General features: G+C 44.0%; 1 protein-coding gene across 1 annotated transcript in view; it reads left to right on the forward strand.

Annotated features, from left to right (window-relative positions):
- LOC146198568 (solute carrier family 28 member 3-like) overlaps window positions 1-12252 on the forward strand; it is a 38830-nt gene that overhangs the window by 11104 nt on the left and 15474 nt on the right. The window contains exon 3 of the mRNA XM_084591933.1: window positions 226-387. Within this exon, the coding sequence (XP_084448059.1) occupies window positions 226-387 (162 nt within the window). The remainder of the gene's footprint in view (window positions 1-225; window positions 388-12252) is intronic.

A 12252-nucleotide genomic window follows, 5' to 3' on the forward strand; every position in this document is an offset into this window, starting at 1 on the left:
ACAACTGTATCTGGTTTTGTAATAGTGCGTAGCATCATGTGCATAGCGTTTTCTTTTTTTTGTCCTGTTAGGAGTGAGCATCCGAAAATGTTCGTGAACTGATAACGGTGACAATGGTTGAAGCGAATACGCAAAAGTTTTGTATAAAGCACCTGGCAATGGATAAACCATTATTTGGCGTGCGTGCTTGCGTATTTCGTCAAATTTGCGGAATGGCGTGTGCAGGTGCTGCCTTCACTGTGCTTCGTGGCCTTGCTCGCTAAAGTATTGCACTACGTTGGATTCGTGCAGACCCTCCTAAATGGCATCGACCACTTCGTCATCGCTGGCCACAGCTTCAGCTCCTACGAAGCCTTAATCGCTGTAGTCAGTGTCATGAATGGCCCCGTGAGTCAAAACGTTGTTTCTTAATAGGGAATTTTTTTTAGTATGAAAATGCTTTGCTGCTTCCATTTTTCACACACGATAAGGAAAGGATGGCATATATACGAAGGCGCCTGAAGTTGCTATCAAATCATTTTCAAGCAGCATCCACATTTGGACCATATTATAAATTTAACAGCAAAATTGTTAGCATTCTCGAATATTCTTCAGTTCAGTTCAGTCGTTCAGTCATGTCCGACTCTTCGTGACCCTATGGACCATGTCACGCCACGCTTTCCGGTCTCTCACTATCTTCCTAACATCACATAACTTCATCTCCAGTGCCTCGAGGTTGCCTTCTAACCATCGCGTTCGCTGCCTACCCCTTCTCCGGCGACCCTCAACCTTTCCCAACATCAAATCTTTCTCCAGCGACTCCTCTCTTCTCATAAGATGACCAAAGTAGCTGAGCTTTAACTTTAGAATTTGACCCTCCAATGAGCAGTCAGGGTTTATGGTCGACAATATCGACTGATTTGATCTTCTGGCCGTCCAAGGAACTCTCAAGAGTCTTCGCCAGCACCACAATTCAAACGCGTCAATTCTTCGGCGGTCATCCTTTTTCACAGTCCAACTCTCGCATCCATACATCACAACTGGAAAGACCATAGCACGAGTTATACGGATCTTGGTTGGCAGACTAATGTCTCTGCTGTTTACTAGGCGGTCAAGGCTAACCATTGCTCTCTTTCCCAGAAGCAGGCGTCTCCTAATTTCATGGCTGCAGTCTCCTTGTGAGGTAATCTTGGAGCCCAAGAACAGAAAATCTGTCACAGCTTCCACTTCTTGTCCCTTGATCCTCCAGGGCTTGATAGGGCAAGACGACATGATCTTTGTCTTTTTAATGTTCAGTTTAAGCCCAAACTTCTCACTCTCATCTTGTACGCGCATCAGAAGTCTCTTCAGTTCCGCTTCACTTTCTGCCATTAAAGTGGTATCATCCGCATATCTAAGGTTGTTGATACGTTTTCCAGCAATCTTCACTCCAGCTGAAGACTCGTCCACACCAGCCTTCCTCATGATGCACTCTGCATATAGGTTAAATAGGCAGGGCGACAGTATGCAGCCTTGCCTCACTCTTTTCTCAATCGGAAACCAATCAGTAAGACCATGCCCAGTTCTGACTGTGGCCTCTTGCCCTTCATACAGGTTCCTGAGGAGACAGATGAGGTGAATTGGAGCTCCCATCTCTTGGAGAGCTTGCCACAATCTGCTGTGATCTACGCAGTCAAACGCTTTCGCATAATCAATAAAGCAGAAGTAGATGGGTTTCAGGAAGTCTCTTGCTTTTTCCATGATCCAGCGAAGGTTGGCAACTTGGTCTCTAGTTCCTCTGCCCTTGCGAAACCCAGCTTGCACGTCCGGAAGCTCCCGATCCACATACTGCTGCAGCCTACCTTGGAGGATTTTCAGCATCACCTTGCTAGCATGCGAAATAAGCGCGATCGTGCGGTAGTTGGAACAATCTTTGGCACTGCCTTTCTTTGGAATGGGGATGTAAACTGACCTCCTCCAATCCTGTGGCCACTGCAGGGTTGTCCAAATCTTCTGACATAATGTATGCGGAATGCCGAATATTCTTAGTTGAAGAAAAAAATTGCGATGAACTTTAGCGACTAAAATAGCGAAAGGCGAAAGGCTGAGTGCCACATTCTGCTACGCTACTGGCACAGCTTAGTAAGCAATTATTGATTCATTAGTAATTATGCAAATGTATAAATAGTTGGAAATAAATCCCAACACATAAAAATTTCGCAAAAAAACTACTAAACATGATGTTACCAAAACAAAACGTGATGTAACTGAGTAAAAGTGACACTCTAACGATGTTCAAAGGGCCTCATTTACCCGTTCAGACTGCTCTGTTTTGAATTTTGCCGATTTTTCTCCGTGCTATTGCATTGCAATTTAGAATGCAAAGTTTATATATATATATATATATATATATATATATATATATATATATATATATATATATATATATATATATATATATATATATATATGTGTGTGTGTACATACATGTAGATATATATATATATACGCCCCTGACGTGATTACGGAGCACAGTGTCGAAAATTCGTAGTGCACAAGCGAAGGAGTTCTTCCACAACATTCGCGGTGAAATACGGGCCTCGGTTGCCGATCAGCACTCGTGGTTGCCCCATGGCGAAGTATAAAAAAGTGTAACAGTCAGAGGTGACCTAATGTGCTCTAGCCGACAGGAGAGCTGCCGTTATAGAAAGGAAAGAAGTCAATAGTTGGTGAGGCGAAGAAAAGTGTGGAAAATGGTAGGAAATTTTTCTAGTTTTAATTTTTGCTATTCACGCGAATAAGTACCCTAATGATTATAGGTAGAAATATAATTACATACAACGTAGAAGGAAAAACAGCGCGTATGTAGTGGGAACTGAACCCATGACCTCCGAATATCGCTTCCTGTGCTTTTAATAAATGGGCTACATCGACGGCTGTTCAACCTATTTCTTGTGTATTTAGGTTGCTTGTAACTATTAGCGTCGGCAAGAATTCAAATTCGCCTTGAGAGGGGCAACCTCGTTGCATAACATCCGGGGAGTTTGTTGAAATGAGTTGAAGGATGAGGGAAAGATGAGGGAAAGATGAGGGAAGGATGAGGGAAAAATGGTGTGGTTTCGGAGGGAAGGGGGCAATTGTGCCCCTTTGCACACCCTCTGCCAACAGTCACATGACTGCAACCGAAACTTGAGAATGTTCACCAGCGTCACCCTAATCCCTTAGCGGCGAACGTGGAACACCCTGTGTTGTCACGAGAGTCACATGGAACGTATATAACAAGGAAGCCGGAATCAGTGCGAGATCTCTCTTGCGCTACCTACTGCTTCAAGACAGCCAGAACGGATACCCTCGCAAACTATTAAGCAAAACCTTGAAATGGAAAAAAAGGGTTTACACGCGAAACAAATAACCCATCAGTTGTATTCTTGTAGTGAATATCACGCCGATGACGGAGAGATGTAATATGTGATTTTGTTTTCTTGCGTTGGCGCCTTAACGTCTACTTTGTGCCCGCGAAAAACTTCAAAACAAAACATACAAGTATGCGCCTGTACTGTTCACTAGCATGCTTCGAATTACCAGCCAATATAGCAACGACCAAAATGTTTTGTCTCTTGCAAACCTGCATAAGTTTATTTTCGGCAGACGGCTCATGCCAGAACGCGGCCAAATTTGCTAATTAGTTTGTGAGTAATACATTCCACGAAGAAATGCTGGGAATACTGTTTTACTGAGTTGTCTGTTACGGTATATAGCCTGTAAGTATCTCCCTGGGTTTTGAAGAAATTGAGGGGTAAACATAAGGTGCTATTTTTGTTTCCATGGGCTGTAGGCATGACGTTCTGCTGGTATAACGACTTGTCTTATATTCTGCACGAAAGTTCTGTTTTAAACACAACCTACCGCATAACAAATATTTCTTTGTTTAGATTTGCATATGGCGCGATTAACATCAGTCGTTTTACCTCACCGTCAAGATGCAATACATGTGCAAAACGAAATCAAGGATAAAGTTTTGATTGTTATTCATCATCATTAGGGTACTTATGACCATGTGGGCAAAGGTTCTGTCACTATGACTTTTTGCAGCCTGGGCCATCCTAAGACCTTCAGCGCCTTTCAGTGTTTTGGTTGCTTATGTTGCACCTTATTGTCTGGTTTTAACATCAACCGCTACCAATTCGCCACGTTTTCAGCCTTCCTGCGATCAGGACGCCGGACATGGAGGCTTATGCTACAAGTGCAGTTATAACAACATACGTTTATTATCTCATTAAAGCTGTGAGAAAATAAGCACACATCACTACGACGTACTTACAGCGCACGCTACCTTGCATGGTGTATCGTCAAACAAAGCAAAAGTTGTGTGTAAATTTACGTATGAATTCAAGCACTGCGCTTTAAAACATTTATTAGCAACGAAAGCAAATCTTTCTTTTAAAACCCACTCGCTTACTTGGAAGAGTTATTTTTAAAGTTTCAACAAAGCCAAAGACCACCTTAGCAGCGAGACCACTGCCTCTATCCTGCAATGAGGTATAAGGCCCTAACCTTAAAATGTTCACTCAGACAGCTAAAATGCGCTTTTCAAAGCCGGATCATGAATGCCACCAAACAGAAGGCATACTAAAGTTTTTTTTTTTTTAATTTTTTTTTTCTTGCAATACCATTGTCTTCAGTAAGCTTAGGAGGCAGGGAGGAGGGTGGGGACGGGCTGGGTGGTGTTTGAGCATGCAATGGCTTCCGAATTCCGGAGCGTGTGGCCCCAGTGCAAGACCCATTTCCAATGCCTAATTTTCCGCGTAGTCTACAAAAATTCCTTTTCTCTTCATTGTACGGCATTGAATTTGCAGTCTTCCAGTTCCAAAGGAAATACGATGCACCCGCGGTAGAAACGTGATTGCTTTACGGCGCGCTGTTGACTCGTGTATGCAGATTTTGTGTGCAGATAGCTCGTATTATACCAGAGGCATTAAACATTTTTTTCCTGGAGATCCTTCATTAGGCGGATCCCATATATATCGCAATTTATTAAATAATGATTCACGACCCCTTTAAGCCGGTCAGCTGTTGTGGCTAATAAATCAGAAAATGATGAACCCCTGGCTACTATAGATTTCCATCTTGGCTTCGTTTCTAGGAAGCTGGCAAGAGTATGCGCATATTTATGAACTTACCATGAAACGCGTACTTAATTAGGAGTACACAATGTGCTTCGCAACTTTGAATACTGTTAGCGAGCTGTTTAATCAGCATGACATGTAATTAGAGGGATAAACCTAACTCTAGCTGCTGTACTGTTAGACAAAATTAGTCGTATGGAAGTAATAGCAACCGTTAATCCCCGCAAAGAACGCCTGATTGCTCAAACTGATTAACAGTCACCCCGTGCGGTCTGTGTTCAGTGTGGAAGGTATAAATATTCATTTTCTGGTCTGAAAAGTATTAATTACCGAGAGATGCGCCAAAGAATTTGCTCCCAGATTTTTACCTTTACACCACTAACCTTGATAACGTGCCGCAGCTTCTAATAACGAAATATCATACGTCCGATGTATCACGTCGATTTCATTAAACTTATTGTGGGCGTCATGGCATTCTGAAGTCCCATCCAACGTATGCTTGTTTTGCTGCTTGCTACGCATTCCTCCTCCCAAAGCTCATACAAGCGACACGCTGCATTCTGAACTGCAGGGGAGCCGCTTATAGGAGCTCATTCTTGCATATCTCCAGGAAACGACGCAGTTAGGCGTCTTCAAACCATGCTGCGTACGCGCGTGTCAGCGATGGCAGTACACGCTGACGAGCAGCTTAATACGCAGTCGCTCAGTGCCTTCGCTTCACAGATTATAAACAGTCTCGCAATCTGTCACCTAGAACATCTTATATTGTAAGCAAGCAATCACTAGAATCTGCGCTGCCTTCTTTGTTGAACTAGTTCTCAAACACATGCATATAGATACTGGTAAGATTGAGCGCACGTACCCTGAACAACGCACCTCTAATTCGTGGTTACAGTAAGTAGCGTCATTTCGCAGCCAATAAGATATTGAACGGTAAATATTTTGTGCTTTACCTCATAGCAGGGCTAAAAAAATTGAAGGGGGCCCTTGCGACCACTGAAGTGCAATGAGGCGAAGGCCTTTACAGCGCGGTGGTTGTTGAGTCTTTTTCGCGATGTTTACTGAATTGTGGATGACTGCTTACTGACTATTTAGCGCCTGATAAATGATTTTACAAAGTCTGACATTACAGGTTTATAATGTTTTTTTTATGTATATACCCTTTCTGCAGACGCACGTTCGCACGGACGCACACTAAAGGCTTTCGCCTCGGCGTTCCTTGGCACGCATTCATTGCATACTCATTCAAATGTGAGAATTAACGTACAGCGTCACTCCCACCGCGCAGTGTTCTCATACCCATGTGACATTCTGCCATAAGCCGGAAGCGCCTGACGCGTATTCAACGCGCACGACCTTTCTAGGTTTTTTGTCTTTCCGTGCATGACTAATCGTTTCACCGTATTCATTCATTACGTCACGTGATTGCTAAGAGACACCATGACATCAGTGGCGGTGATCTCTAAGGCAACTGCGTTGCTCTGATGCTATACAAGAAAACTAAGATAAGTTTCTCACGTGCACAGAGTGCCTCTTTCAGTTTTAATATACTGTTTTAGCCGAAGGTAGGCTAGCGATTTTTCTGGATGTATGTGCTTTGTTGACCGGAAATAAAGAAAAAAAAACGCCCGGCTTGCATTACTCCATTAACGCGGTCGGCTGCTGATCGGAGGGGTAAGAGGGCGATTCCCGCTGGAGGACGATATTTTTCGTAATGGATAAATGGCGCGGCGTTCGAGGCAGCACCGCAGCATCGATCTCTCGAAGAAGTTTGACACGTTGAAGAACCCCAGGTGGGCTAAATTTCCGGAGTCCTCTACTACGGCGTCTCTCATAGCCTGAGCCGCTTTGGGACGTTAAACCCCAAAAACCAAACCAACCAATCATTTCTCAAGAACGGACAGCCCGATGAGTCATGAGCTGCAAAAGGATTGCGCATTAAAATATATCAAACCAATATGAGGTCTAGAATGCTACAGCTGCTATGGCGAGGACTGCGAGCCAGCAGAGCTGGAGGTGTGCTCTACTGCAATGCAACAAAAAATGGCAGTAATGCCAGAAATGTGTACTCTGATATTCTCGTCATCAGCGAAGCGAGATTGTTCAGAGACGACTAATTAAACTAATAGGCCACGGGTTTGTAAATTCGCGATCGTTTTCCGCGTGTACAGTCATAGATAAATGTACCTCGATGAGATGTGGGGTGCGCACTCGATTTTACCTGGAGGTTCCGCGAGGCAACGCATAAAGCGGACTTGGTCACGTGGGACGAAATCACATCTACCTCATGTTGGCATAAGAAGTAACGCGGAATTAGCATTCCCATGCTAGCGAGTACGTAAGTGTGCCAACTAGAATGAAGTGCATATTCAGTTGACAGCACAAACTGCGCGTACTCGAACGAAATATACGTACCGAGCACCAATATTTCCATTCTCAGCAGAAACCGCATTAACTTGAAATAATCCTTGAAATTATCCTTGAAATAATCACAATAGGGGGAAGCCTAAACAATCTACGAGAGAACTTCGTGCTTCACGTTAGATATTGAGAAACGCTACCTCGACCTCTCTTTTCCGCGATGTACTTGGAGAAACATTTCGCAGACGCTCCTGAGATTCATGTGGCAGATACGCGAGAGCTTTACTTTAAAACAACGTGATCTCTCATGTAATGAAATAGCAGGCGCACTAAGCTCGTTTCCGCACTGTTAATTGTGTAATGGCAATTTCATTTCATGGATCTTAGACCACATGCATCAGATATTTTGTTCGACGCCGCGAGGCTTCAAATGAATGGTGCAATTGTCCAGGTACTATCATGTGCCAGCTATACCAACCACAAGACGCACGCTCGCCTTTTGTTAGGACTGTAATGCTTCAGGTGTGAAGTGCGAGGATATCTCTGATTGCCGCCTGCCAGCGACCAACTGCCAGTGGCTTAGTCATGATGCCACCGGACATATTGCCGACATGGGGTTATTGATGGTCTCGCACAGAAAGCCTGCGCCAGGAGCATGCCTGTGATTCTTCACAACTGTGAAGCTTGAAACGGTCGACGCCGATGCTGCCGACGATGCATTTTGTTTTCGCAAAGTTGTACTAACGCTCTCGCTAAATAGAGAGTTTTAGTACTGCGTAGTGAGCGCTACGTACGCACAGCCCACGTACTTTGCGGAACGCTACGGCATGGTCGCGTACATGCCACAGAAAGGCTTTTAGTAGGGCGGAAGCCCATAAGTACGCAGGAGTCCGGAAGCTAACGCAGGAAGCGCCGTGGCCTGCGTAGTGGCATCTCGCAGCCAACGAAAAACTGAATTTTCCAGCGCAGGAACTCCTGCTTTTTTGTTTTTCCGACAGGCGAGAGATAAAACCCATGCTGCAAAGGTGCTGCTTTGGTTCGTCGCAGAGGATGAGGATACAATGAATAACTTTGACCGAATCGGGACACTACCACCTGCAAACGTTGTAGAAAGCAAAAATTAACAATACAACCCCGTGCAAAATTTAAATCTGAAGAAGCAAACCGTTTTTTCGAGAGAAACGATGTCATGTCAAAGCAGTTTTCTGAGCTAACGGTGCGCCTATGATATCATCATTCAGTGCAAACTAGCTATGAACCTCGGAGAACACACTGCGAAGATATACGAAGTCTCATTAGAGAGTGGGAGTATAATTAAAGTGCCACGAAACGTATGCCGTAAAAGTCTGGAGCCTGGCCCATGGAAACATATGCAAAGAAAACTTACCAAAGCAATTTTCGGGTTTAGGCCAGCACCAATGAACTGGGCAGATAGATGGTGAAAAGTTAGCCAATAATTTGAAGAAAAAGTATGACAAAATATGGTACAGCTTTTTTGGAGCCGAACAATATTTAACGCGCCTCGGTGAACCTGCGTTGTAAAGACACGCCTGAAATCTAGCTGTCCGCTCTTCCGAGAGCTTCAACGTTCCCTCTTAAATTCGGCCGCTCAAGTGATACAAGCTTTTAAGCTGAAGGTAATCATCACTCGGCACGAAAAACGAACCGTGCACAGCAGCAGACGACCAACAGTCTGTCTGCTCACACGAATGTCGTTCACGGTCGCCGGCGTCGTCTGCGATCGAATAGAGCGTCGGCTGCGCCACCGTCTGCTACAATGGATCATTCCCTTCCGACGTTTAAAATGCTTTTTGAATGTAGTAAAAGTCCATGGGCTGCATAGGCAGAATCCATTGGTACTGCGCTAAACGAGAATGATACTGCGGTAAGTTGTGTTTACATGTTTTATAAGCGCCCTATCAACTCGTACTCTAAGGGCCCTACAACTCGTACCCGTTATAAGTCTGGCAGTGTTATATAGATACTCCACCTTTAAAATGGCATTTCATATTTTCACAGCCTGTTCTAGGATGTTTGTACTTGCTCTATACAAAAAAATAAAACAAAGAGAATTATAGGTGCTCCGTGAAGTCATAAAACGGCTTTGAAATCTTTCGCTTCCACAGCTTCTCATGGGTGGTAAGCCTATACATTTCACCCCCAGTCTGCCGCGGGTTCGCGAGCGCCCCATTTGTTTGTAAACACGGCGTTTGTCTATAGTGTAAAACCCACGGGAAACTTGGTACTTATTCCTTCAGGTTTCAGCGATCCTTGCGACGAAATACACCTGCTAGAAGTTGGAGCGTTCGCGCAGTGCATTCATAGAAAACGAATTGTGCGTCGCATAAGGCACAATTTGAAATTCGCGCCCTCTACTGCGGAGCAACAAATGAATTAGACATTTTCACTTCTCGCGAAACGCCAAATCGTCTGCACTAAAAAGGAAAAAAAAAAAAAACGGTGTGTTTGCTGCTTATCATGCGCGGCCATATAGCCAAACGTGTCTGCCGAGCTTTCTCATACACGAGAACAACACGCACCCCGTTCAGCGAACGCACGCAGAGGTAGGGATTTCTGGTTTGGTTGGTTTGGTTTGTGGGGTTTAACGTCCCAAAGCAACTCAGGCTATGAGAGACGCCGTAGTAGAGGACTCCGGAAATCGTATGCAAGCAACGTATACGCAGTACGCAAGGATCGTTCTGCGAATGACGCATGCGCAGTAATCAACACACAGGCAGCTTGCGTACGCAAGGGTTCTGCGTATGCTTACGTACGCAGTACTAAAACTCTCTAATATGCGCCGAATATATTCTATCATGGCATACGCTATCACTTCCGGCACAGCATCGTCGCTCAGGGCGTCTGATTCGGTGCGTACCTGAGCCGACAGCTGGCATAAGCGCTCATGCATTACTTATGCGCCACTTTGTGAGGTCTTCTTGTTTTAGCTTGAAGCGAGAACTTTTTCTGGGTGTCGTTTGGCTATTTTGCATATATTCCTGGTAGGTGGGAGTGATTTTGCGTAGCTAATGTGATTCCGCTACTGAATTTTTTGTTCAGTGATTGAACCAGCATTATTTCTCGCCCATCCTCTTCACAACACAATCATATCTACTTCTTTTTTTCTAATAAAGGTACGCTTCATTATATAATGAAGCGTACCTTTCTGAAACTCTCACAGGAAAAAGAAACTTGGAATAACAGTTGATCATCCCGCCATGAATGGCTGAAGACTATATCAAGAAAGGATTTTCTGCTAAATATCAATTCCCCTAGCACAAAGAGAGCAAGCGCGCCTAATTATTGTGGATGAACTAGAGATAGCTCCAAATATATTATGATCCTAAAAAGCTCAACTCTGCTCAACTGTAAACTATTTCACATTTTTAAACGAAGCATGCCTACGCAAGTAAGTACACCTATCTGTGTGCTGAAAACGGGTATCATAATAATCTGCCTTACGCCGGTCCGAAGTCACATCAGAATGCAAGAAACAATGATGTAATCGTGCCAGTAAGCTACTTTGTCTTTCGCAGCCATTGTTGAGCGGTAATTTACTAGTGCGCATCCCACACAGGCTGCGATAACTGCACTGTAGTCCTCTGCGCCTGTCCGCATTTAGGAAAGCAAGCCATGGGGTGCGCGTGCTATGGTGTGGCGAGAGAAGCAGTGATAAGGCTTTCTTTTTTGTTCCTTGCCTGGTTTTAATTTAAATGCGGTAAAAAAATACAAATAACATAGGGATATTCCAAACATCCGTTTGCGCATAACACTAAAATTTCTTAATAAGCTAATTTGTCAAACAAGCTCAGGCATTCGGGATGCTCGAGCTGAGCTCACACCAATTTCTCTGATTGCGCACTCTTCGTAAAAATGGACAACTCAGTGCAACGCCACGAATGATGGTGGAAGTCATAGCCCAACTACGACTTCTCTCATAGCCTTAGTCGCTTTGGGACGTTAGACCCCACAAACCAATCCAAACAAATCATGGCCCAATCTACTATCAAGACACAAATCTCTGGAACACGCGAGCAAGAAACAAACGCGCACAGATTCTTTATGGCCCATTAGTTTCAAGCCATACATGTGAATATGTCAGAAAGTTCGCCTTGATTTCACTTCTGCAAATGTACGTTTTATGGCATACAATTATTCGCTCACATAACTACTGTGTGTGCACTGCATGTACAGCGCTTTCGTTTGTACGTGTGCGTGGTGTGTACGCACGTGCGTATGTAATTATGTCGCAAATACCAATGCTGAATACTTTTTACAAGGCTAATACAGTAGTCTGAAATTCCCCAGAAAACAGACCAGCATTCTAGGGTCGTCGGCATGACGTCCGGGGTAGGAACTCACGCATGTCCGGGAGCCTTCCGGTATAAGTTCGGGCATAGTCCTAAGGTAAACGCCAAAAGATGACATCCGGAGGTACAGAAGCACGCATCTTCGGAACCGTACGAGAACTTCAATCAGATTTCTTTAACTTTTTATCCTCGCCCAAGTTACCATGCTGCGAATGGAGAAATGGCTGTAAAATAATGGTTTATTATATACGCAAGAAGAATGCGTTTTTCAAACTGCAATAATCAAATGTATGTATGCAGTAGCATCACCGTAGCAGTTACGTTAAATTTCGTAATACAAAACTCATATCATGCCTGTTCCTTTTTTCCTGCGTGCAATTTTCTCTTATGCACATCATACATGCTACTCAAACAAGTGCTTATTATAGGCATTGACTTAATTATTGAACCACACACAAACGCACTAGAATGGCTAAATGGAAAAATAAATAGAACAC

The sequence above is a fragment of the Amblyomma maculatum genome, chromosome 2 (assembly GCF_055883805.1).
Source record: "Amblyomma maculatum isolate TAMU_Amacu chromosome 2, ASM5588380v1, whole genome shotgun sequence".
NCBI lineage: Eukaryota > Metazoa > Arthropoda > Arachnida > Ixodida > Ixodidae > Amblyomma > Amblyomma maculatum.